This window comes from Cricetulus griseus, chromosome 6 (assembly GCF_003668045.3).
Source record: "Cricetulus griseus strain 17A/GY chromosome 6, alternate assembly CriGri-PICRH-1.0, whole genome shotgun sequence".
NCBI classification, from domain to species: Eukaryota; Metazoa; Chordata; class Mammalia; order Rodentia; family Cricetidae; genus Cricetulus; species Cricetulus griseus.
Genome location: NC_048599.1, coordinates 83,804,580 through 83,827,844, shown reverse-complemented (window position 1 = coordinate 83,827,844; position 23,265 = coordinate 83,804,580). Strand labels below are relative to the sequence as shown.

General features: G+C 47.4%; 1 protein-coding gene across 1 annotated transcript in view; it reads left to right on the top strand.

The window, feature by feature from the left end:
* Positions 1–23,265, top strand: part of Syt13 (synaptotagmin 13) — a 39,343-nt gene that overhangs the window by 3,895 nt on the left and 12,183 nt on the right. The window contains exon 2 of the mRNA XM_027422447.2: positions 22,742–22,967. Coding sequence (XP_027278248.1) covers positions 22,742–22,967 — 226 coding nt within the window. The remainder of the gene's footprint in view (positions 1–22,741; positions 22,968–23,265) is intronic.

Genomic DNA, 23,265 nt, shown 5'->3' with positions numbered 1-23,265 from the left:
ATGGCTGCTGGAAAGCAGGCATGTGATCACCCTGGATGTGTATGTTGAATGAAAACATTTTGTATCCAACATGGATTGGGAGGACAAACCATGAAATAGGTCATTAAGGCAAGTACAGATGGGAGACCTGAAGCCAGGCTCGAGGCATACATGGTGCTACACTACAAGGCAAGTAAGAGAAAGGGTGAATCTGGCTGGGGAGTGGGGAGCCTCTAGACTTTGATCCCTGCTCTGCCTCTTGATGTAAGTGCTGGCTACATGGTTTATTTCCTTTAAAAATCCACCTAGCTTTATGGTTATGGTTTGAGTGCTTTCCTGTAAGTAACTGTGTATCAACATGGTAACTATTAAGCCATCTCATTGTGAGATAGTGTTTGTGAACATTGTGAAGACCAGGCCAGTACTCTCATGCTGGGGGCTTTTAGACCTGAGATCCTCCTGTACATGGTCCATCACAAAGCCTCCTCCTGGCTCTATCCATTTGCTGCTGTTTCTCCACCTGCAACATAAAAGGCTCATTCTAAGGACTAGGGTTTCAATGCCATCAATGGGATCCTAGGACCTTTTAATTGTTCTCCTTCACATGACCTCAGAGCAGCACTCCAGGCTGCTTGTTTTCATTTCACCCACGAATGAGATGGGCCAGGCACAGCTGTTGCACCCATATTAATGACATCATTCATTAAAGGTTAATGAGTGCATCCTAGCCATAACATACAGTAAAAAGCAGATATGCTCCTCCCGAGGAGACAGAAGGTGCAGCTAGCAATTGTCACAGAACATGTTATGGTACTACATGATGAGCAACACTCAGGAACCACGAGAGATCCTAAGAAGAAGCAATTCCACCCACAGTCCAAAGTATATCCTTCTCCATTTCTGGGTGGTCACTCTCTGAACATTCTTTTTGTTGACCCTTAACGTCCAGAGGGCCCATGAATTACTAACCCCACTCCTGGAACTGATTGGACTCTGCTTTAGGGGTTGACCTCCATAGATTTCAGCCTTTTGATTATTGTTGTTGTGTTAGTTGTTGGGAGGGCGGGGGGGGGGGGCATGAACCCAATGCTTCCTACATGCTAAGTACATGTATACTGAGCTACCACCCCAGCACAGTTCTCAGCTATTTAAAGGATTCAACTCCAACATTTTTGTTAGTAAATCCCCTTCCATCTGTACCACAACAATGAAAGATCCATTTCCACAGAGTAATAAACATCAGGACAAGCTCTGCTATCTACATATGTTCTTTATATGTACCAGACACTTGCATGTTACAGGTGAGAAATATGAATCCAGAGAACTTAAGGAACATATTCAGAGGCAGAGCTAGGACCCATACTTATGAAGCCTGGATCTGGAGCCACATGTTTGATCACTTGGCTATAGCTTAGTAAGAAAAAGCTAGTCAAAACTGTGTTCAGGCCACTGTTTCCCCAGAGAGGTGAACAGGTGTCTGGGAATCTGTATCTTTGACGTTCAGCATCCTGAAACCTCCCCCGATGCTTGGGGTTATTCTCTGCTCTGTACACCCATCAGCTCCAGGCACTGGGTACAGCCTGAGAGAATTTAAACAGTAAATATGTTTGGGCTGGTTGCTTAGCAACAACAAAGACAGTATGAATTTTTCATCATGAGATTAGCATAAATTATTTCAGGGAGATGAGCACACAGCCTCAGGAAGTGGTAAGCCCTTCAAAGTACTCACAGAGTAAATATCTGTATCTGGACCCATCAGTCACTTCCCAATGGCAGGTTCTGACCTATCTATCACCTTCCTGGTTCCTCCCCCAGTTTCTTTTTGACATGGCATGTAGATTAGTTAGGGTGATGATTAGTGTTAATTATCAATTGACAGAATTTAGAATTGCCTGAGAGATGGGCTTCTGGGCATGTCTGTGGGGATTATTTTGATTATGTTGACCAAGGTGGAAAGACCTGTCCACCATAGGTGGCACCATTTCCTGGCTGAGATGCCAGACTAAATACGTGGAAAAAGGGAGTTGAGCAGCAGTGTGCACTCACTGCCCGAATGCAATGTGATCAACTACTCCAAGCACCTGTGGCCTTGACCTCCCTGCTAGGGCATGAATTGTGGGCCAAAATATAGCTCTTTCCCCCTTGAATTGTTTCTGCCAGGCATGCTATCACAGCAAAGGAAAAGTAGCTAAGAGCTGGGTTTGTGACTCGTCCCCTAGCAGAGCCTATAAAGAAAACAGCTGAACAGGTTATCAGCTACTGGGGTTGCAGGAGGACTCAGGGGGGGAAATAGCCAAAGAAGCCAGGAAAGGGGGTAAGAAGAGACAACAGGTGAGGACCCAGAAGGACAAGGGAAGACAAAGGCATCTGAGTCAGGGCCCAGGAGCTATCAGAATACACAGACAGGCGCTCTTTCCTGGGCACCTGCTGTATACCACAGGGGCATGGAGGCCGAGGCCCCCTCTTGGCCGCTGTGAGTACAGCTGCTCTGCAAAGGGCAGCAGGAGTTCATCTCCCCTTGACCATCCTGCCTCTGTGTTCAGAACCCACAGCGCTTATTTCTTCCTAGCTTTGGGGAAACCTGATTTGAGGATGAGAAGAGCTGCATAGAAGCAAGGGTTTTTGTTTGTTTTTATATGTACCTTGTGTGTCTGTGTGAGTACATGTGCACTACACGCATGCATGCAAGTGTCTGCAGAAGCTACAAGCATTTATATATAAGCTACCATGCGAGTGCTGGAAACCAAACCCAAGTCCTCCTCAAGGACAAGTGTTCTTAACCACTGAGTCATCTCACCAGCCCCAGTAGAGTTGAGTTTTAACAACTAAGGAATACTCTGTATGGGGATACGAACCAACACACCTGAGCACACAAAATATCCCATGACCAAGTTATAGGAACTAACATGTCAGCAGAAGGGAAAGAAAAACAGAAGGAGGAGGCATGTTCCTCCCTCCCTTCTGCTATTTCTCTATCCCTCCCCTCCTCCTTCTTCTGAGAGTTGGCGGGGGGGAGGGGGGGTCAGACAGGGTCTCGTTGTTCTAACTAGGTAGCCCAGGCTAGCCTTGATCTTGTTGTATAGACCAAGTTGGCCTGGAACTTAGAGATCCTCCTGACTTGCCTCCCAGGTTCTGGGATTAAAGGTATGTTACTGGCCCTCTATTCCTTTTTTTACCCTTTAATTACATTTATTGAGCACATACTGTGTGCCAGGCTCAGTGCTAGGGAATGGGTATACATTCCCTAGCTGTACCCGCCCCAGTGACATGGTGACCTGTTCTCTATCTTCATGAAGCTTACGGTGCTGTGAGCAGGATCAGAGTCAACAGAAGGGCCATGTGTGTGACGTGAAGAGAGCTGTGGCCAGGCTGTAGGATCAGTGAAGCTCAGGCAAGCAGCCCATTGCAGCCCATGGTCAGCTTCCTCCTTTTGGGCATGCTCAGTATGTTCTAAAGCCTCTGTGGAGTGTGCATAGATTCTATTTAGTTCCAATGTGTTTTTGTATTAGGGCAAAATTTACACACACAACTAACCATTTTGAAGTGCATGAATCATGAATCAGCCATTTAGTACATTCATACTGTTAAGCAGCTGACACTTCCACCAAGTTCCAGAACATTTCCATCACCTCAGCAGAAAACCTGGTACCCACTGAGCAGTCAGCCTCTTGTCCTTCTTCCTCCCCAGGCTCTGGTAACCACCCATCTGCTGTCTGTCTCCATGGATTTGCCTGTTCTGGACTTTTCATATAAATAGAATCATTTAACAAGTGACCTTCTGTGTCTGGCGTCTTGCAGTTAGCATAATGTCTCTGTTTTTAAAAGAGGTTTGTTTTATTTTTAGTTATGTGTATGGGTGTGTGTCTGAGCAGGTGTACTTGGAGGCACAAGGCTGTCTGATTTCCCCCAGGATCGGAAGTTACAGATGATTGTGAGCTGTCTGGTGGGGGCAGTGTGAGCCCTGCTTTGGCCATCTGCAGGACAGCAAATGCTGTAAGTGCTGAACCAGCTCTCCAGCCCCATCACTTAGAACATTTCTGAGATGTTGTCCTTTCCTTAGTCCTACTGCCTTGAACATTCCAATGCTGTATGCTTGAGTTTCTACCTGCAGCTCTTTCAGGTACACAATTGAAATGGACCTATACAGGTGCTCTTGAGACATGTGAGTCTCAGACTTCTCTCAATGAGAAGTCTGTACCCCCTGTTCTGTTGCTTGAATATGTTGCATGTTGTCACTGTTCTCTTCCTCAGTCCCCCCCCCACAAAGCTTTAGCCCCTCATGGGTCCCAAGATGCTTTACCCAGACACTCTGGTGTCCTCGAAGCTTGACTCTATTTTGCATATAATGTCCTTTTGTCTTGATACTGACAGGCCAGAGCAGTGTCAGGAGGAACTTTGACATCCCAGTGGGGCTGGTGTGGCCTGCACGCAAGCCTTCCCACCACAACCTTCACTAAGTGCTAATTCCTTCGCTAAAGGGCTTTCATGCCTCTGTAGTACAAAAAGTCTTGGATTATGTCACACAGCATTGAAGGGTAATTACAGAGATACCTGGAGAGGTTGGTTGGGTTTTTAGGGTGGACAAGGAATGCATTACGATTTTTCCCATTCAAATGATGGAGTATCGCTTGCCTTCTGAAACTTGATCTACGGGAACAAGTCAAGATCAAGCCATGAGGGGCACTTAGGCTTGTGAGTGTGAATGAACAAAAGCAGGGAAAGGCCCTGTGGGAATTCTGTGTGATTAAGTCCACCTGGCAAAGACCCAGGACATTTTGATATATTTCATTGATTTTCTTCATCCTCGATTCTGCTCATTAAAGCCCAAGTGTACTTTACTTTCTTAGAAACAGGCACAGAGCTTCGCTTAGCAAGAAGTGAGGAAGGCTAAGTGAATGAATGGATTGGAGACTGGACGGGTAATGGATGAGCAGCTGCCTGCAGCCACAGCACATTCACTGCAGCGAGGCAGGAGGGCTCCGGGTTCACTGGGCAATCTCTGCACTTGCCTTTTACTGCAGCAGGGACCAGTGAGAGATGTGGAGGGTGGGTGGTCTCACTTCACGTTGGTTTCCCATCCTTTAGGTCTTCATTCTCTTGGTTAGCATAGGACAAAATAAAAATCTTCACCTGCGGGCAAGGGGAGTTGTCTCAGTCTGTAAAGTGTTGGCTGTGCAAGCATAATGATCTATGTTGAAATCATTGGCAGCAATGTAAAAGCCTGGCATAGTGATGAGTGTTTATACTCCCAGCACCAGGGAACCATGGAACCACACATCAACCTCTGATCTCCATGTGCACATGCACCCAAGTGCAAGTGCAAGTGTATTTGCACTCACACGAACATATGCAAACACACCTAGACCTTCACCTGTGAGGACCAGGCCCCAACACCCAGGAAGTTCATATTGTGCCTTACAAAGGGTCCAAACTGCGTAAGGTAGTTGTGCTGCTGAGGCATCATGGAGGGGCTGGGGAAGCACTGAGGCAGAGAGAAAAGTATGTTTGTGCATGAGTGCGAGCACTGCACGTGCGTGTGTGTAGATGCACATGTGTGTGACAGGAAGGTAGAAGGGAGACTATGGCAAGGGAGAAAGCTCTCTAAAGAAAGGGAGAACCAGGCAGGCTTTGATGGAGTGCACCTTTAATCCCAGCACTCGGGAGGCAGAGGCAGGTGGATCTCTGTGAGTTAGGGACCAGTCTGGTCTCCGGAGTGAGTTCCAGGACAGGCTCCAAAGCCACACAGAGAAACCCTGTCTTGAAAAACCATAGAAAAAGGGATAACCAAAGACAGGGATGAGAATGGGAAGAAAGACCATTCAGGCTGGGAATACAGCTTAATGGTAGAATGCTTGCCTAGCATGTGTAAGGTCCTTGGGTCTATCCCCAGCTGTCACAAAAGGAGGAGGAAAAAGACAACATGACTGGAGGACTGACTATGACAACCTGTCTTCTCTCCTATGCCAAGGAGATTTCCATCTACATGTGAAAGAAGAGGGGAAGCATTGGGAGGAAAGAGGGGACCAGAGGATTGGGTGAGAGAGAGAGGGGAGGCCAGTTGGAAGGGCAAATATAAATAAGGTACAAAGGTGATACACGTGCACGAAACTGTTATAATGAATCTCAACTAAAATACTCATTTTAAAAAAGCAAGACAGTGTGAGCTGTAATCTTAGCACTGGGGAGATAGAGGCAGGAGACTGTCAGGAGTTCAAGGCCATCCTTGGGTACATAGCAAGTTCAAGACTGACCTAAGCTATAGAAGACCCTACCTCAAAAAAATCCAAAATAGTGATGACTAAAATTTTAAAGAAGAATGTTCTGGAAAGTATTCAGAAAAGGGGAGAGCACTTTAGGGAACAGCAGAGGAACTGATGGAGACAGTCACAGGCCATGTGCCTTCCTTCACGTTTGGTGTCCCTGCCTTTCCTGGTTTCAAATAGTCCTTTCTCTCAGTGTCAGCATCAGACAAGCTTCTGTTTCCAGCACACCTTCCTTCACCTGGAAGGAAAGGGCAAGGCCATCAGAGAGAGAGGCAGTGGTGTCATTTGAAGACAAAATCCAGCCCGAATTACAGGGCTTTCCTCTAGCTGTGCTGGTGTGTCCCCTGAGGAGCTCATCCCCTTCTGCACAAGTGGATCCTAGAAGCAGCCATGTGATGGGTACCGTTTGTGAAAAACATGGAAGGACGAGACATGAAAGAGTGTTAGGAGTGGTTGCCTCAAGGCCAGAGCTTGCCAGGTGACATCAGGGCAAGGATGAGGAGCAAGGGTGTCTTTAGACTCTACAACACTCTTGAAACAACAGGTCACAGAGTCAAACAGGGAAGCTGGGAGGTGAAGCTGGTCAGAGGCTTTCTGGAAGAGGCAGGAGAGTTCAGCCTGGGGAAAGAGGGCACCGTGTCTCAAGGTGTCCTGAGAGTATCAAGCCCCCCAGAGTCTAAATGGACAAAGCATCCTTTAGATACCTGTCAGACAAGTAAGGGCTTTAGTCGGGGAAGTGTTAGGGGACAACTGGAATACTTGCAGGGATACAAAGGAGAATGAGCTGCCAGCCCCAGAGGGGGCAAATGCCTGTTAAAACTTCTCTGTGGTGCTTCTAGAATCTTCCTTCATTTTAGGAAAGATCAAGAATCTCTCTGCAGAGGGAACTCCTTGACTGTGTAGCCTCCAAAGCCAATGGGAGAGTACTACAGGAACACTCACAGTGGCTCTCTGTGTCTGCCTTGAAGTCTGGAAAATTTGGTTAAGTCTACTTCCAGGGATCCAGGCAGCATTGCAGATTGTCCCTGGGAGAGGCATCTCAGGGTCATGACCTCCTCAGGAGCACAGAAGGGTGGCTCTGACTGAGGCTGACTAAACTGGAAGAAACTCTGCTTGGGGACTCTGACAGGCTGCCTTGGGAGGCTGTGCTAATTGCAAGAGTAAACGAAATGGTAATCGGGCTAATAAATAGTATGAATAATTAAGCTGCCTTCAAAGGCCCTTCTCCGAGTGGGAATGGTTTTGCTGTAGTCTTTGGATGAGTGAAGGGACTAGCCATCTGAGTAAATCAACGCTTCTCTCTGCTTTGACACCAGCCAGTGTGTGACCTAAGCTTTGCTCACCTGCCTTGGTCACCTGTTAGCTGTGCCCCCATTACTGTGTCATCATGGAGATTAAATTAGATAGCATGCTGTGACAATATAGACCATCTACTTGACAAGATGTAGAATTATAAAAGAGATGAACCCCAGGGTCTGCCTGTGGGAATTATCTATATTAGGTTAATTGGGGTGAGGAGACCCACCTTCATTGTGGGTGAGACCATTCATTCCAAGGGATGGGTTCCAGACTGGTTAAAAAGGAGAAAACCAGCTAAGCACCGGCTTCCCTCTCCCTCTGCTTTCTGACTGGGAAGACAATACAGCCAACTGCCTTAGGCTCCCTCCACGATAGACTGTACCTTCAAACTCTGGGCCAAAACAAACCCTTCCTTGAGTTGATTTTGCTGGCATTTTATCACAAAACTAGAAGTAACAAATCCCACACAAAGCATGGTGCCCAGAATGCAGTAAGTGCTGGAGTGGGAACTACCCCTTGTTGCCTCCAAGGCCTTTATCTGAGCCCTCCTGACCCAGGTCTAACCTTACCCCATACCTGTCCCTGCCCCGAGAAACCCCTATTTTCTGTTCCTTCACGCTTGGGCCCTAGAGGTGCCTTCCTGTCAGCTACATTGGTAGAACAAGGTGGTGTTCGCCCAAGAGGATCTTGAAGGGAGACCTGCCCTTGACTCATTCCTGCCAGGTTGTTAAAGGTGGGGTGCTATACCCATAAACAGAAGGGCTCAGGTTCTTTCAGGGGACTGTCTTCATTCACCATCTGCCCTGGGTCTTGTGACTTCCCTCACCCATAGCCCCTTTATACCTAAAGATGTCAATGATCCTGCTGTTCCCGAGAAACCCACCATTCATGTTTCATGTTGATGCTTTGACCCACCACTAGTGTAAATGTTCAATGAAAGGTCCCCATATCCAGTCCCCCACCCAGACATCCAGCGTGAGTGTACCATGTGCTCCTGCCCAAGTCTTAAAATGGGTGCTCAGTCAGAGTTAACCACCACCACAGACTCCAATAACCAGCCAGGAGAAGGTTGAGCAGATGGTCAATCGAAAGAGCCAATGAAACTGGCAAGGTGAGGACCAACAGTGAAGATACTTCTATTCACACAAGATCCCAACCTTTAGCACAGGCTTTCAGTTTTCCTTTTGATCCAATGTCCAGATGGTACCTTGTGCATTCACAGCTTTTAATAACTGTTGCTAACCAATGTCTGGGAGCAGGGCATTTTGGGGTGGTTCTCATTTCAAGAAGCTTTCAAGTACCTGAGGAGAAACACACAAGTTTGTAGTAACCAGGAGCCAGCTGTTCTGATGTTCCTGAACGTCCATAGTCTAATAATATTTTTTGCAATATTTTGCAGGCCCATTGGTAAGGGAGATGCAATAGGTTTGTATTTGGTTTAAAAGGAAGACCAGCTTTATCCAAAAGGTAGCTGGACTGGAGATGCTAAAAGTGGTTCTGTTATAGGAGTTGGGGATGAGGACATCTCTTGGTTCATATTTTCTCAAAGGAGAGAACCAGTAAGAGAGACAGGCTGTGGGGTTTTGTCTACTTGCTGCCTTGTGTTTGCTATTGTTGCTGTTTTAGCAAAGTTAAGCAAAGCAGACACTTCAAAGAGTGTCTGGCATGGGCTTTCCTGAAGAGGACAAGCACCCCAGTGGGTTCTGCATTGTGGGTTTGAAAGAAATGTTATGACTATTTATGAGGTTGGTGATATATTCATGGGCTAAGGTAAGCCATTTAACTCTCAAATGGATCATGTCAGACCAGATCTCCCTTTTAGGGTATTTCTTCCCATGACCCTCTAGAAAATCCCCAAGGGTAAGAAGTCAAAACCACAATGTGGATGACATACATCATAAAGCAGAGTCTTTAAGGTACACACACACACACACACACACACACACACACACACACACACACACACACACCCTTCATTAGCACACATGTGGGAACTGGATGAGCGCTCTAATTTCTGATATCATGGCAACAACCTCACTGTGACCACAAAGGGGCATTCTAACCATGAGGAAACACAGCCAACAAGATGCCAGTATCCTTGGCTACCTCATCTCCAACTCCTTGCTTATCCAGTATCTGCCTCTTGTTGGCTAGACAGGAGGGTCAAGGAAGAAACCAGTCTGTCCTCAAGCCCTACTGTGGGTAGTTATGCAGCACCTTCCTGAATAGTTCTCTCTGGCAAGCTTACAAAGAAAAAACCGGAAGTGCTCATCCCGAGTGCTGCTCTCTTGTACACACTCCTTCCCCCGGAACCTGGTTCCACCCTAAGCCGCCCATCTCCTTGGAGGTCTCACCTGATGCTCCTTTCTTCATCTTGGTTCTTGGTGCTCCAGACTCCTCCCTCCTAGACCTCTCCCACCTACCACATCGCTTCCTTCTTCCACCCCTCACTTCTGTTCCCGTCTTTTGTGCACACCTGCTGGTGTGAGTTATTGGAATCATTTTTGTTCAGGACACTCTCTGATCTCAGACTGTCTAAAGGTCTCACTGTGTAGAAAACAGAATTCTAAACCTTTTGATCAGTGTTCAAGACCCTTTATGGCCTAGTCTCACCTTCCTCCTTGGCATACTTACCATGCCATGAGTGTGTTCCCCTCTGGATCCAGGTTACTGCCTTTCCTATTTGAGATGGTCTCTCTCACCATTTGTTATCCTCGGATTCTAGGCTGAAGTCCTCCTCCTTTTGATCATATTGATGATGAGGTGTAGAAGGAGATTTTCTCCTTTTATCTCGGTCCCACTGGACTGGCTTTTCTCAGCCCACTGGGTCCCACAGCCACTTAAGAAATAACCACTTAATATATATTTATAATTGTTTGGCCATTGGCTTAGGCTTCATACTGCTAACTTTCTTTTAATTATTAACCCATTACTATTAATCTCCATGTGACTGTGGCTTACCTAGATGATGTTCTGGGATCCTGCCTCCCTGGCAGCTACATGGAGACTATCCTTTCTCTTTCTTTCTCTGCCTCTTTGTTCAAAATTGCTACCTAGCTAAATTCTGCTTGTCCATTGGCCAAAATAGGTTTATTCATCAACCAGAAAGAGAACCATATTCATAGCATAGAAAACAGCCCCATCAGTGAGGGACTGTTCTTTTGGCCTTCAGCAGCATGCGGCCCAGACATTGGACTTTTTAAAACCACATACAGGGAACTGGAGAGATGGCTCCGCTGTTAAGAGCACTTGCTGCTCTTGCAGAGGATGAGTTAGTTCAGTTCCCAGCACCTATGTGACTTCACTTCCAGGTGGTTCAACATTCTCTCCTGGCATTCTCGGGCACATTATGCACACAGCTCACATTCACACAGACACATAAATAAATATAACCATTACTTATAAAAGGCCGAATTCAGCAGGCTAGGAGAGTAACTCAGACATAGAGGGCTTGCCCACACACATGAGGCCATGGGCCCCATCCCCCACACCTACCAAAAATTCTTTTTATACAGATGTGCCCAGGGTAGCTAATACCTTCCATCTTGCATATCAGTCTTTAATCCATTAATACAGTTCAAGGATGCCTGAGCTCAGCAAGAAAGAACCCTTTGATCGATTAGCCGTGTCTGCCATGAGCTCAGGCTGGGGAGTTGTGGCATAAGTACTTCCTTGTTCCTAATTATGGAGACACTCATCCAACCCCTCAGTCTACTCCCTTCCAGTAGGGCCTTGCTCATGTTTGCTGCAGAGGCTGGGTGAAACACAGCTGGGAAACCAATGTGGCTGACTTACTGGACCCTAACCAAATGAGGAGGATCTGGGCTTAGGCCAAAATCTAGGGAGAATGCACCTGTTTGCACCACATTTTACCATCCTGGCTGTTTTCAAACCTCCAGGCTAGAGACTGTTGTGCCTTCCACATGACTAGGCAAAGAGGACGGCCATTCCCTGAGACTTGCACTTCTCTGCACTTTTTCCACCCCATGTCACCCTTGATGGATGATTTATACGCTTGACGGCCTCAGCAAATGTACTTCTTTCTCTAACATGGAGAAAAGCTTTGAGGATGCAAATGTGAGCAGCAGACGTTGCTAGAAGGATAATCTTGCATGTACTCATTATTTCATGGATAAAAACAATCCTGTTCCAGTAACATTCAGTTTTCAATAAATTGGCATAATAGCAGGGTTGAAAACTGTTGTCCTGGCCCATGGCTTCATCAATTATGTAAGGATTATAGAATAAACAATTCCTCTGTCTGCTCTGGAGAAAGATTCTAGATTGGATGTCAAGGAAAGCGAGCAGGGCCCATGTAATAAAAGTCAGGCATGGTTACACTTGTAGCCCAATGACGAAGAGCCAGACACAGGCTTGCTAGCCAGCCCAGGATACTTGGTGAGTTCTAGGCTAGTGACATTCTGCCACAAAAGAACAAAGTATATGTGTCACTTGAGAAACAACAGCCAAGGCATGTCTTCTGGCCCCCACATGTCTGCACACACATGTGTACCTGAGTACCAGATACACTCAAGCGTGCATATGCATGCACACACACACACCAAACAAAAAAACCAAAAAGTATGACCACCACAGATAAGAAATAGAAGCAGGGCTGGAGAGATGGCTCAGTGGTTAAGAGCACTAGCTGCTCTTCCAGAGGTCCTGAGTTGAATTTCCAGCAACCACGTGTTGGCTCACAACCATCTGAAATGAGATCTGGTGCCCTCTTCTGGGATGCAGTCATACATTCAGATAGAACATTGTATACATAATAAATAAATAAATCTTTTAAAGTAAGTGTCTGAAGGGTTAAAATAGATCACAGGCTGAATGAAGCCCATGTACTCTTGTCTTTTTGTCCTTGGTTTTTCGAGACAAGGTTTCTCTGTGTAACAGTCCTGGCTGTCCTGGAACTCAATCTGTAGACCAGGCTGGCCTCACATACTTGAGTCTTACAGAAGCCACTCACAGGCTTGGCTGAGCTCCTGGCCCACAGATGGACTCAGTTTAACAGAGAGACTTTCCACCCCTGCAGATGCAATACAGTGCTGAGGAAGGAGCTCACATGGAAACTTTGGAGGTCAAAGGCCAATGGAGAGAAGGCTCTGGAGTCAAAAGTCACTAAGGCACACAAGGAATGCCAAACTGAGAGTCAAACAGAAACGAAATAGTAAAGGGGGTGATGTGCAAACATCCAGGCAGTTCATTAAAAACCAACAGTCAGCAGGAGGAGGCCCATGGGACATAGTGTCAAGTTATTTAACACCGAAGGCTAGTCAAGAGCTAGCCTTGGGCACTTCCTTCCTCAACTGTTAGCGTGGGTACCCAGACATTGCACAAGTGCTGAGTAGCATGGCTTTGGGGGGATTTGGATTCTAAGTCCATCCAAGCTGCACATAAGCTATGCAACTTTGGGCACGCTTCAGTCTTCATGATACTCCATTTTCTCCTCGGAAGAGAAAGTCGTTATGCTGTCTTGATTTTTACTTAGTTTAAAATTTTTATTTTATTCTTATGTGTGAGGGTTTCACCTGCATAGATGTCTGTCCACCACTTTCATGCCTTTGTGGAGGTCAGAAGAGGGAGTTAGATCTCCTGAAACTGAAGTCACTGACGGTTGGCAGCCACCATGTGGGTGCTGGGAATTGAACCCAGGTCCTCTTGAAAAGCAGCCAGTGCTTTTAAATGCTGAGCCATTTATCTAGCTCCCCCCCCCCCATGTTTCCTTATTAACCTAAAATATAGCATTGGGCTGGTGAGATGACTCAGCAGGCACATGTACTTGCCGCCATGCCTGGTAAGACACAAGTTCCATCCCAGGGACTAGCATGGCAGAAGGAGAGAACTGACTCAGAGTACACACCATGTGTACTCTCTCAACCCCACACAAATAAATACATAAATGTGACTTTAAGACTTAAAAAACACAGAATAGAGAAAATATCACCTGGGGGTAGGTGGAAATTGAATATAATGAAGCTTGTATTCCATCTTGCAGTGTCCCATACACAGGGATTGTTAAGGAGGAGGGAGCCATATTGCCTTTTCTGCTCTGTGAATGAGTTCTAATTAGTGCAGGAACCACCTCTGAGGAGAAATATCTCTGGACAAGATCTCATCTTGTTGTGACTTCTGGTCCCATGTGTTTGTTTGGTTTTTGAGACAGGGTCTTTCTGTGTAGACAAGGCTGGTTTTGCACTTGTCTCCCAGCCTCCATCTCCCCCTTGTTCTGGGATTCCTGATGTGTAAGCCCATGCTTGGCTCTGTTTTAGGTCTGTCTCTTCTCAGAATGTCAGGGGTCTAGCCCTGCTCAGCCTCTTGAGTCTCGCCGCCCCTCACCTGTGGACTCAGCTGCTCTCTGGATGAAAACTTGCAGCCTCTGCCTCACCCCACAATGTTCCTCTCCAGTGTCTCTGTCTGCCAAGTGGTCACGAGTGCTTTGGGGTTCCTAATCCAAAGTCAGGTTCTCTGAGCGTCTTCGTGCATGGCTCTTTTATCCTACACCTCCCCTTCTCTGGGTGCTGTGTGATTCCAGCCACGTGGACTAGCTGGGTCTTTTATTGGGCTCTGTCACAGTGGTTTCCCTTATAATATCTGCAGAAGGGCATTGATCTCACAGATCTTCCTTCACAGAGATTTAGAGGGCTCAGGGAGTTGCATGGGGTAGTGCAGGGCACAGGCAGGCAGAACCACAGGGGCCAGGGTGGAAAAGGCTGGATGCCTGTGTTTAAAGAAGAGAAACCAAAATCTTCTTCAGACTAGAATAGTCTGCCTTCACAATCTTAGCCACTTAATGTGGGGGGCAGTATCTATTTGTTACAGAGCATGTCAGTAGTCCTCCCTGAGCAAATTAACTTCTCAGGTGAGGTCATCCTGATTACAAACTTAGCCTGTGGGAGGTACCTTCCCCTGGGGAGATGTGATCTCCCTCTGCTGCTTGCTTCTCTTGGTAACATTCCCTTCCCACCTCCCTGTCATCACACAGGTGCAGACCATGTATGAGGACAGAGACAGGCAGCTGCCATGGTTGCTGGCACGGAAAACGTCCTTGATAATGAATGACCAGATAAATGAGTGAATGGCCAAACTAGGAACACAGAGTGGGACATCCCCACTTCCCCACAGCTGGCCTTGGGAAGATGCCAGTCCACTGCCAGCAGAGAAGCACATGGCCAGGCTAGCTAGGACTCTATAGTCACATATCTGGGTCCAAATCCTAGCTCCATATCTCATCAACTACATGACTTCAGACTTAACGTTTTGTGCCTCAGTTTCCCCTTTTGAAAAGTAGGTGGAATTATGGAACTTTCCTCATAAGGTAGTGAGGTTTGAATAAATACCCTCTGGCAGAATGTTTAGACTTGTATATGATACCTGAGTGCTGCACGAACCGATTGATTGATTGATTCAGACTTTAACTTAAGAAGGCTTTCTTAGCACTCAAGTTCTTATGGACATAATTTACTTTCTTCCTCACTTGGTAACCTTCTGACATAGTCTTAATACTTTTTCTTTCTAACCAAAATTGTCTTTGGGGACTAGTGGTGTCTAGATTGTTGTCTACTGAGATTGTCGTCCCTATGAGGACATTGACTTAAAGATATTGGCACTACTGCTCCTTGGCCCCCAGATTTGTGGTCAATGCTGAGTGAATGGCCAAATGGGTGACCGAACACAGAGACAGAGTTCCCCCTCTTTAGTGCCTTGCTCTTGCCACTGACAGACATCTTGAACCACTGACAGAGGGCTACCTACCCCACCCCCATCCTGCTCCTAGTCTGTTGTGTTAGGTACCGGCTAGGGGCTAGGTACAGTGCAAACTGGACTATGTATCTGTCTGTGTATCTGTCTTCCTATCTAGGCAAGGTCTCAGTAAGTCTAGACCTGTGGTTCTCAACCTTCCTAATGCTGACCTTATAATACAGTTCCTCATGAGTGGTGACCCCCAACCATAGAATTATTTCATTACTAATTTTGCTATTGTTATAAATCAGAATGTAAATATTGGATATGCAGGATATGTGATACGTGACCCCAAAGGGGTCATGACCCACAGGTTGAGAAACACTGGCCTACACTGTTCTCAGACATACTATATAGCCAAAGATGACCTTGAACTCCTGATCCTGCTACCTCCACCTCCCAAGTGTTAGGATCACAGGTGTGTTGCCATCACTGGTTCGTGCAGTGTTGATTGAACCCAGGGTTTCATGCACGTTAGACAAACCCTTCACCAACTGAGCCACATTCCCAGTCCCAAGAACCAGCCTTTTTAGGTTTAAAAATAATCTCCAAGGGAAAATAGAGTAGGAAGAGGTGAGTCCCGAGAGAAGGGGATTTGGGACACTGGCTTGGAATACACAGAAGAGGAGGTGGTGCTGACTATGGGGTCGCCATGGAAACACTACTTGGAGCCAGGATGGGAAGACCAGCTGTTTCTTCAAAGTGAAGCTCTGCTCAGAAGTTTGAAATACACACCTCTTTCCCTGGGATCCTGTGGACTCACCCCTGAGCAGCCCAGCTGATCTACCCTACCTGTGTCTCTAGGGTCTCCCTCAACCTGGGAGTAGGTCCACATACTGTGCGAGTACCATTCACAGCAGTGGCATGCGAGTTTCTTAGACATGCGAGTTTCCCAGACTCCACTTGAACCTAGGGCCTGGGAATCTGAATTATACAATCCTGTGTGTGAGTGATATCTGCCAGCAGCTCCTCCAACATTCCTGTCACCCAACTGCAGGCTGTGCAGTGGACAGTAGAGAGTAGCCGAATAAGTGTTGGTCTAGGTTAAAAGGAGCCCCCACTGCCCTCTACTGACCATGATTTTGAACGGGGAACTAGAATTAGTAGAATGGCATTGATCTCACAGAACTTCCTTTGCAGAGATTTAGAGGGCTCAGGGAGTTGTATGGGGTACTGCAGGGCACAGGCAGAGCTATGGGGTGGAAAAAGCTGCAAGCCTGAGTTTAAAGAAGAGAAACCAAGAGCCTCCTCCCACTGGAATAATTTGCTTTCACAGTGCTTGGCTGCCAAACCGAGGGGGGTGTCTATTTGTTACAGAGCATGTCCTTAGTCTTCCCTGACCAAATTAGGTCCCCCAGGAGATTGAGGCCGTGCTGACTACAAACAGCCTGTGGGAGGTAGCCTTCCCCTGGGGAAATGGTGATTATGCGCTTGCACAGTTGTGTGTGTGTGTGTGTGTGTGTGTGTGTGTGTGTGTGTGTGTGTGTGTGTATGCTTGTGTAGGTGCGTGTTCCTTCTTATTTTTCGAGCCAGGGTCTCACTGAGTCCAGAACTCACCGTCTGGCCAGTGAACCCAAGAAATCTGTGTCCCCACCCCGAATACCCGGGTCACAGACGTGTGTCGTTGCACCCTGTTATTTATGTGGGCACTGGAGATCTGAATTTAGGTTCTCATGCCCTTTACTAAGAAGCCCTCTGCTGACAGAGCCTTCTCTCCAGCCCCCTGAAATGTTACTTCACAAAAGATATCCCAGCACAAAGCCCCAAAGTAATAACCAGCAGGGCTGCTTAGCGCCTGTCTGTCACAGACCACCAGCTCCACGACTAGCTTCTGCTTTTCCAACATAAACCTCACCTGGGAAAGCATCTGTCTCTTCCATCCTGGAACCCTCACGCTCAGGTGAGGCCTGGCCGGAGGTGAGGCTCCATCAAATATTTGCTCATTAGATGAAGGTTCAGGTCCTCCCGCCCTGCCCCCAAGCCATCTGTCAACTGGCAACAGCTGTTACAGATAGAGCCTGAGGCTTCCAGACTGCACTTCCTTAGGATGCAGGAGCCAGGAAGGCAAGCTGAGGCAGGGAGGAGGGAGGCAAGGCAGGCACACTGCAGAACTGCCTCCACTTAGCATCCAGGGTGACAGCTGGGGCTTCAGGGTTAGGGCTTCAGGGCCTTCAACCCCAAAGCTCCAAAGACACTGTTGGAGAAAAATGGAAGAAGAAAAACAGAACTTCACACCAGGCTTCCTGCCCAGGGCTCAGAATCCACCTCCCAGAGAGTTACTGGCTTTTTACATTTTTTTTTCCAAAAATATTTTTTTAAAATGTCATTTGTGGAATAATCTTACTATTTAGCCTTGGCTGGCCTCCAACTTGTGATCCTCCTGCCTCCACCTCCTGAGTGCTAGAGTTCTAGGTGTGAATAACTATGCCAGGTTCAAATTATGTATGTGAGTTGTGTATATATGTATGTGTTTTATATATGTATATGTATGTGTGTGAATGTGTATACGTATTGGGTTGTTTGGAGGATTTTTTGTTTTGCTTTGTTTTGTTTTTGAGACAGGGTTTCTCTGGGTAGCCTTGGATGTACTGGAACTCATTCTGTAGACCAGGCTGGCTTTGAACTCATAGAGATCCCTTGCTTCTGCCTCCCACGTGCTGGAGATTAAAGGTATGCGCCACTGCCACCTGCTTGGGTTGGGTTCTTTGAAGCAGAGCTTCACTACATAGTCCTGGCTGGCCTGGAACTCATTATGTAGACCAGGCTAGCCTCAAACTCAAGGCACCCCTCCTGTCTCTGCTTCCCAACTGTTGTGATCACAGGTGCATAGGGTACCACCTTGTCTGACCACCACTCTGGGCTCACTTTGCTTTATTGTGCTAAATACACATGACATGAAATCTGCCATGTGTGGTGTGCGTATGCAAGTCTATGGTGTCAGATACTCTCAGAATGGTGGACAGCATCCCAGCAGCTCCTTACGACTTTGCTTCTGTAAAGCTGGAACTCTGTCCCCTTTCAACAGACCTCCATACCCTCTCCTTGTGCCAAGCTGCCACCATTCTGACTACCCAAATCCTCTCAGGTTTGTCTAGCAGCTAGTGTCTTTCAGTTACAGTGGTGTTCTCCAGGTTTGTGCAGACAGTGACACATCAGAATGCCTTCTCTTTTAAGGTTGAGTAGTATTTCAACGCATATGCTGCTGTTCTCTCTCTCTCTCTCTTTCTCTCTCTCTCTCTCTCTCTCTCTCTCTCTCTCTGTCTCTCTCTCTTCTTCAGGCAGAAACCTGGAGGCAGGAACTTAAGCAAGTGTCATGGAGGATGCTGAGTACCGGCTGGCTCCCCATGGCTTGCTCAACTTGCTTTCTTATATAGCTCGGAACCACCTGCCCAGGGGACGGCACCACCCATAGTGGTCTGGCCACTCCCACAACCATCAGTAATCAAGAAAAATTCCTCACAGACCTGCCTACAGCCCAGTCTTATGAAGGCAGTTTCTCAATTGAGGTTCTTTCTGCCCAGATGATCCAGTTCATGTCAAGTTGACAGAAACTATCCAGCATGCCTTGTTTAGGTGGTCATTGTGTTTCCTCTTTGGAGACTGACCACAGAAGTCCTTTTCCTGCTTTCGGATGGAGTGGTTTGGGCTTTTGACACTGACTTTCCCCCATGGAGTTTCAGCTCTCTGCACACCCTGGTTGCTTTTGAGTGGACGGTTCAGCCCTGAGGCAGGAGGCAGGCTGGATGAGACTTGGCATGTTTCTAGGCACTGGGGTACAGCCCCCCACCCCCAGCCTGAACCTGGCACCTGCATAGCTGGCTGTGGTGCAGGGATTGAGGTAAGGCATTGAGACTCCAAGGGGCTCCTCTGTGGGGTCTGTCCTGGAAGTGTGTCTCTCCTGCCTGGCTCCACTTAGACAGACAGACAGACATCCATGCCTGAATGGAAGCCCCTCCGAACACCTTTCCTGACTCATTGACACCCACTGTCTCAAGTCCCTGTCCTGGGCTGCAAGGACAGGGAGACCAGAAGTCCTGGTTCTGAGTGTCACCTCTCCACCTCCACCTGGGTGCAGGCGTGCCTGCAGGGCCTGTTCCTCAACATCTTCCTCCCAGACATTCTTCTTCCCTTCACATACCCCTCTTCCAGGCTCCCTCAGTTTGTCCTCAACCTCTTTTCTATGACTTGGGCACTGAGGTTTCAACTATTTGACAAGCAACAGGAAGATGATTTTTTTTTTTAACAGGGAACAAAAATTTTATTTGTATTTCAACAATATGTGGACAGGTGAGCTTAGACTGTTATCATGTCATAAATTCCATGAATATAATTTAGATTAAATTCTTCCACTGAGTTGGTTGATGTATTTGCTATGTTACTTTGTCTCACAATTCTTTTTTTTTATTTGAATTACAAACAAGATTGAATTACATGACAATCCCAGTTCCCTTCTCCCTCCCTTCCTCCCCTAACACCCCCCAACTAAAAACCCTACCTGTCACATGTCATTTCTTCTAATCTTCACCTTTCTGCTCCCTCACGACCTCTGCATCCTTCCTTTTCTTCCCTTCTCATTCTCGTAGCTCCCTCCCCCCCTCTTCCCATGCTCTCAATTTGCTCAGGGGATGGTGACCCTTTCCCCTTCTCCAGGGGACAAAGTTTGTCTCTTTTAGGGCCTTCCTTGTTTACTAGGTTCTCTGGCAGAAGATGATTTTTTTTTACATTTTTTTTAATTTGTGTATATATAGGGGGCACACATGCCATGGTGCATGTGTGGAGGTGTTGCCCATGGACGTCAACCCTTTCCTTCCATCATGTGGGTGCTGAGGGTTGAGCTCAGGTTGTCAGGCTTGGCAGCAAACAGCTTTATGCAGTAAGCTATCTCAATGGCCCTGAAGCAGGGTTCTGAAATATAGAACAAGGTGGGTGATTGGTGCTTCTGTGTCCTGAAGACCTGAGTTACCCATAGCAGCTCTTCTCCCAGCTTGGACCACTAATCATTCTTGCAAAAGCCAGTTTGCCTTCAGGATAAATGTCAATACCAAGCGTGGAAACTGTAGGCTGGGTACACAGAGGTTCCTGGGGGGCAGAGTCCTGCCCAAGGCTGAGTGGACACCTGGCTGATGACCTATGAAGGGCTTGTTTGCAGTGCTGGGCATCCGTTTGTCATGCTCTAGGTTGCAAGGCAGAAATTTCCAACTCGACCAGCTCCAAGAGTAAGAACAGCACCATTTGTGAGATTGCTGAGGTGACCACTTGGTAAGTGGATGTGGTGGCCAAGTTATATTAACATCAGAGACACAGGCACTGTATCCTTCCACCCTCAGTGCACAGTGTTGGCTTTGTCCTAACTCTGTTAGGACATCTTACAGTCTTGCAGTCACAAGACAGGGCCATGTGCTATGTGCCTAGTGGGGATACATTCTCTCTGGTGGAGAACATGCCCACCATAGCATCTGGCTGGCTTTCCTAGGACAGGTGTCCTCCAACCCCAGAGCAGGAAAAGTCACTAAGGTAATTCCATGGATAGGCGTATCAGAGAAAGCAACCACACTCCAAGGGCTGAGGATGGCTCTAGACAACCAGGTAATATGTGTGGAAACGTGGATGGAGGGGAGTCGGGATGGTGCCTGTCTTTTTGCTCCAGAGTAGGCAGGAAAACAGACCCTGGGTTTGTGAAGTGTCCCATGGAGGACCTCATTCATTCATGAAGCCAGTGATGAGTCTCCCACCAAAACCACAAGCTCAGCCAGCCATGAATCACACCCAAGATAAAGCCAGCCATTCTATAAAACAATTGAACTGGAATGAAACAAATCAAACATGGACATGCTCCCCAGACCACCCACAGAGTCTCACTTCTGGTCCCAAATATATGGCAGACAGGGTGGCTCTGAGTCAAGGATGGCTGGACAGTCTCTGGGAGCTCTTTGAGGTTGAGGAACAAGGTGTGACATCTGAGGCCGGACCAGGCCACTGCAATTGCCATTTGGTCACTAGCAGTGGCCAAGACAGCTGACACCAACAGGTAACTGGTATGAAATCTGGTCGGAGTTTCTAGTGCTCAACCCGTGGGTCACAACCCCTTTGTGGGGAGGCTGTTGAATGACTTTTTCACAGGGGTTGCCTAAGGCTATCATAAAACACAGGTATCGACATTGCAATTCAGAACAGTAACAAAATTAAAGTTATTAAGTGGAACCAAAAATAACTTCATGGCTGGGGTCGCCACAACATGAGGAACTGAATCAAAGGGTTGCAGCATTAGGATGGTTGAGAACCGCTGTCCTGGTGGCTCCTGATGGCTCTGAGTGTGTCTGAATCTCAGTTTCCCCACTGTGAAAGAGTAAAACAAATGGAACCCACACTTAGGTGAGATGGAGGAGGTGGCTCCAGACTACTAGATATCAGGGACATGGTCCTTCTGCCTCCTTCCCTCAAGGTCAAGGTCAAGCCTGGCTTCCAGGCTCTCCAATTGCCTGTGGATCACACACTGTTGCCCTTGACTTTCAGTCTACTCCAGGGATGTTTCCTCACCAGTCAGCTGGGCTCATTCCTTACTTCTGCTGTTTGGACTACCTCTCCAAAAGACAGTTCCACCTACCTCTTTACAGTCTGAAGCACAGCTCAGATGTGTTATTTAAGGCAACAGCTATGAGAGGCAAAATGAGCTGCCCAAAGTGGCCCAACCCTGATGCTAGAGTCAGGAGTGAGGCAAGACTTAGTTGCTGCACTCATAGGTCTAACACCCTAGGGCAAAGGACAGACCACAGTCAGGTCACCAACAGCTAAAACACAACAGGGGAGGCCAGTACTGTGAGCCAAAGACCAGATGTGGTGGTGAGGAGAGGTGGGTATAGTTTATATAGTTTATATGGGTGGGTCAGAGATGTCCTTTTGGGCCTTAGAAGTGGGGTGGACAGATTTGGGCAGTGTAGAAAGCCCAGTGGATCAGGTAAGGCAGGCTCTTAAAGTCACCACAGGGAGTCTGCATTGTGTAGGTGTGGTGGGGACCAACCACTGGTTCATCTCAGCACATGGAGAGGGATGAATAGATGGAGGAGAGGGAGGGAGAGAGAGGAAGGAGAGAGAGAGAGAGAGAGAGAGAGAGAGAGAGAGAGAGAGAGAGAGAGAGAGAGAGGAGAGGAAGAGGAAGAGGAGGAGGAGGAAGAGGAGGAGGAGGAGACAAAAGGGTACAGGGAACAAGCATAATGGCACCCAGGAATGGATGGGGGTGGGATGGGGAGGGTGAATGATGGAGTATGACACCCCCCAGCATGTACTCTCCAGTAGTTAGAAGTGATGTTTTTCCTTCCCAGGCCATGCTCTCTGGAGCAGACCTTCCATCCTGCCTCCTACAAGAAGTCATCCCCCCTACTCCTTTTTGAGGTTGAGATGGTCCCTATTATGCCCTTCTGCCCACACCAACTAATCAGTTCTATTTACATTTGTAGTTCAATGTTAAAAAGTCCACGGAGCCTGTCCAGCCCCGGCCTCTTCTCAAGTTCCCAGACATCTATGGTCCCCGGCCAGCTGTGACAGCCCCAGAAGTCATCAACTATGCAGACTACACTCTGGGGACCACAGAGGAGTCTGCTGCACCTGCCAGTCCCCAGGCCCAGAGTGACAGTCGCCTTAAGAGGCAGGTTACAGAGGAGCTGTTCATCCTTCCTCAGAATGGTAGGGTTCCCTTTCCCTGGAGGGGGCATGGGCAATAGGGAGGGGTTTGCCAGTGTCTTCTGATGCAGTGTGTGACCTGCCAAGGCTGTCCAGAGCCCTGGTGTGGTGCAATAGGTTGACTTCATTGTTTGGTATTCAGCCTTCCTGTGAGAACTGAGAAGTCTCCTTCAGATCTTACTGTGTGATTATATAAGGGATTTTTAAAAGTCAAGGTTAGAAACAAGCTTCCGAATTATGCCTAATTCTCTGCCTTTTTACATGCTTGCTGTGTGGTATTGGACATGCAGCTAAGTCTCTC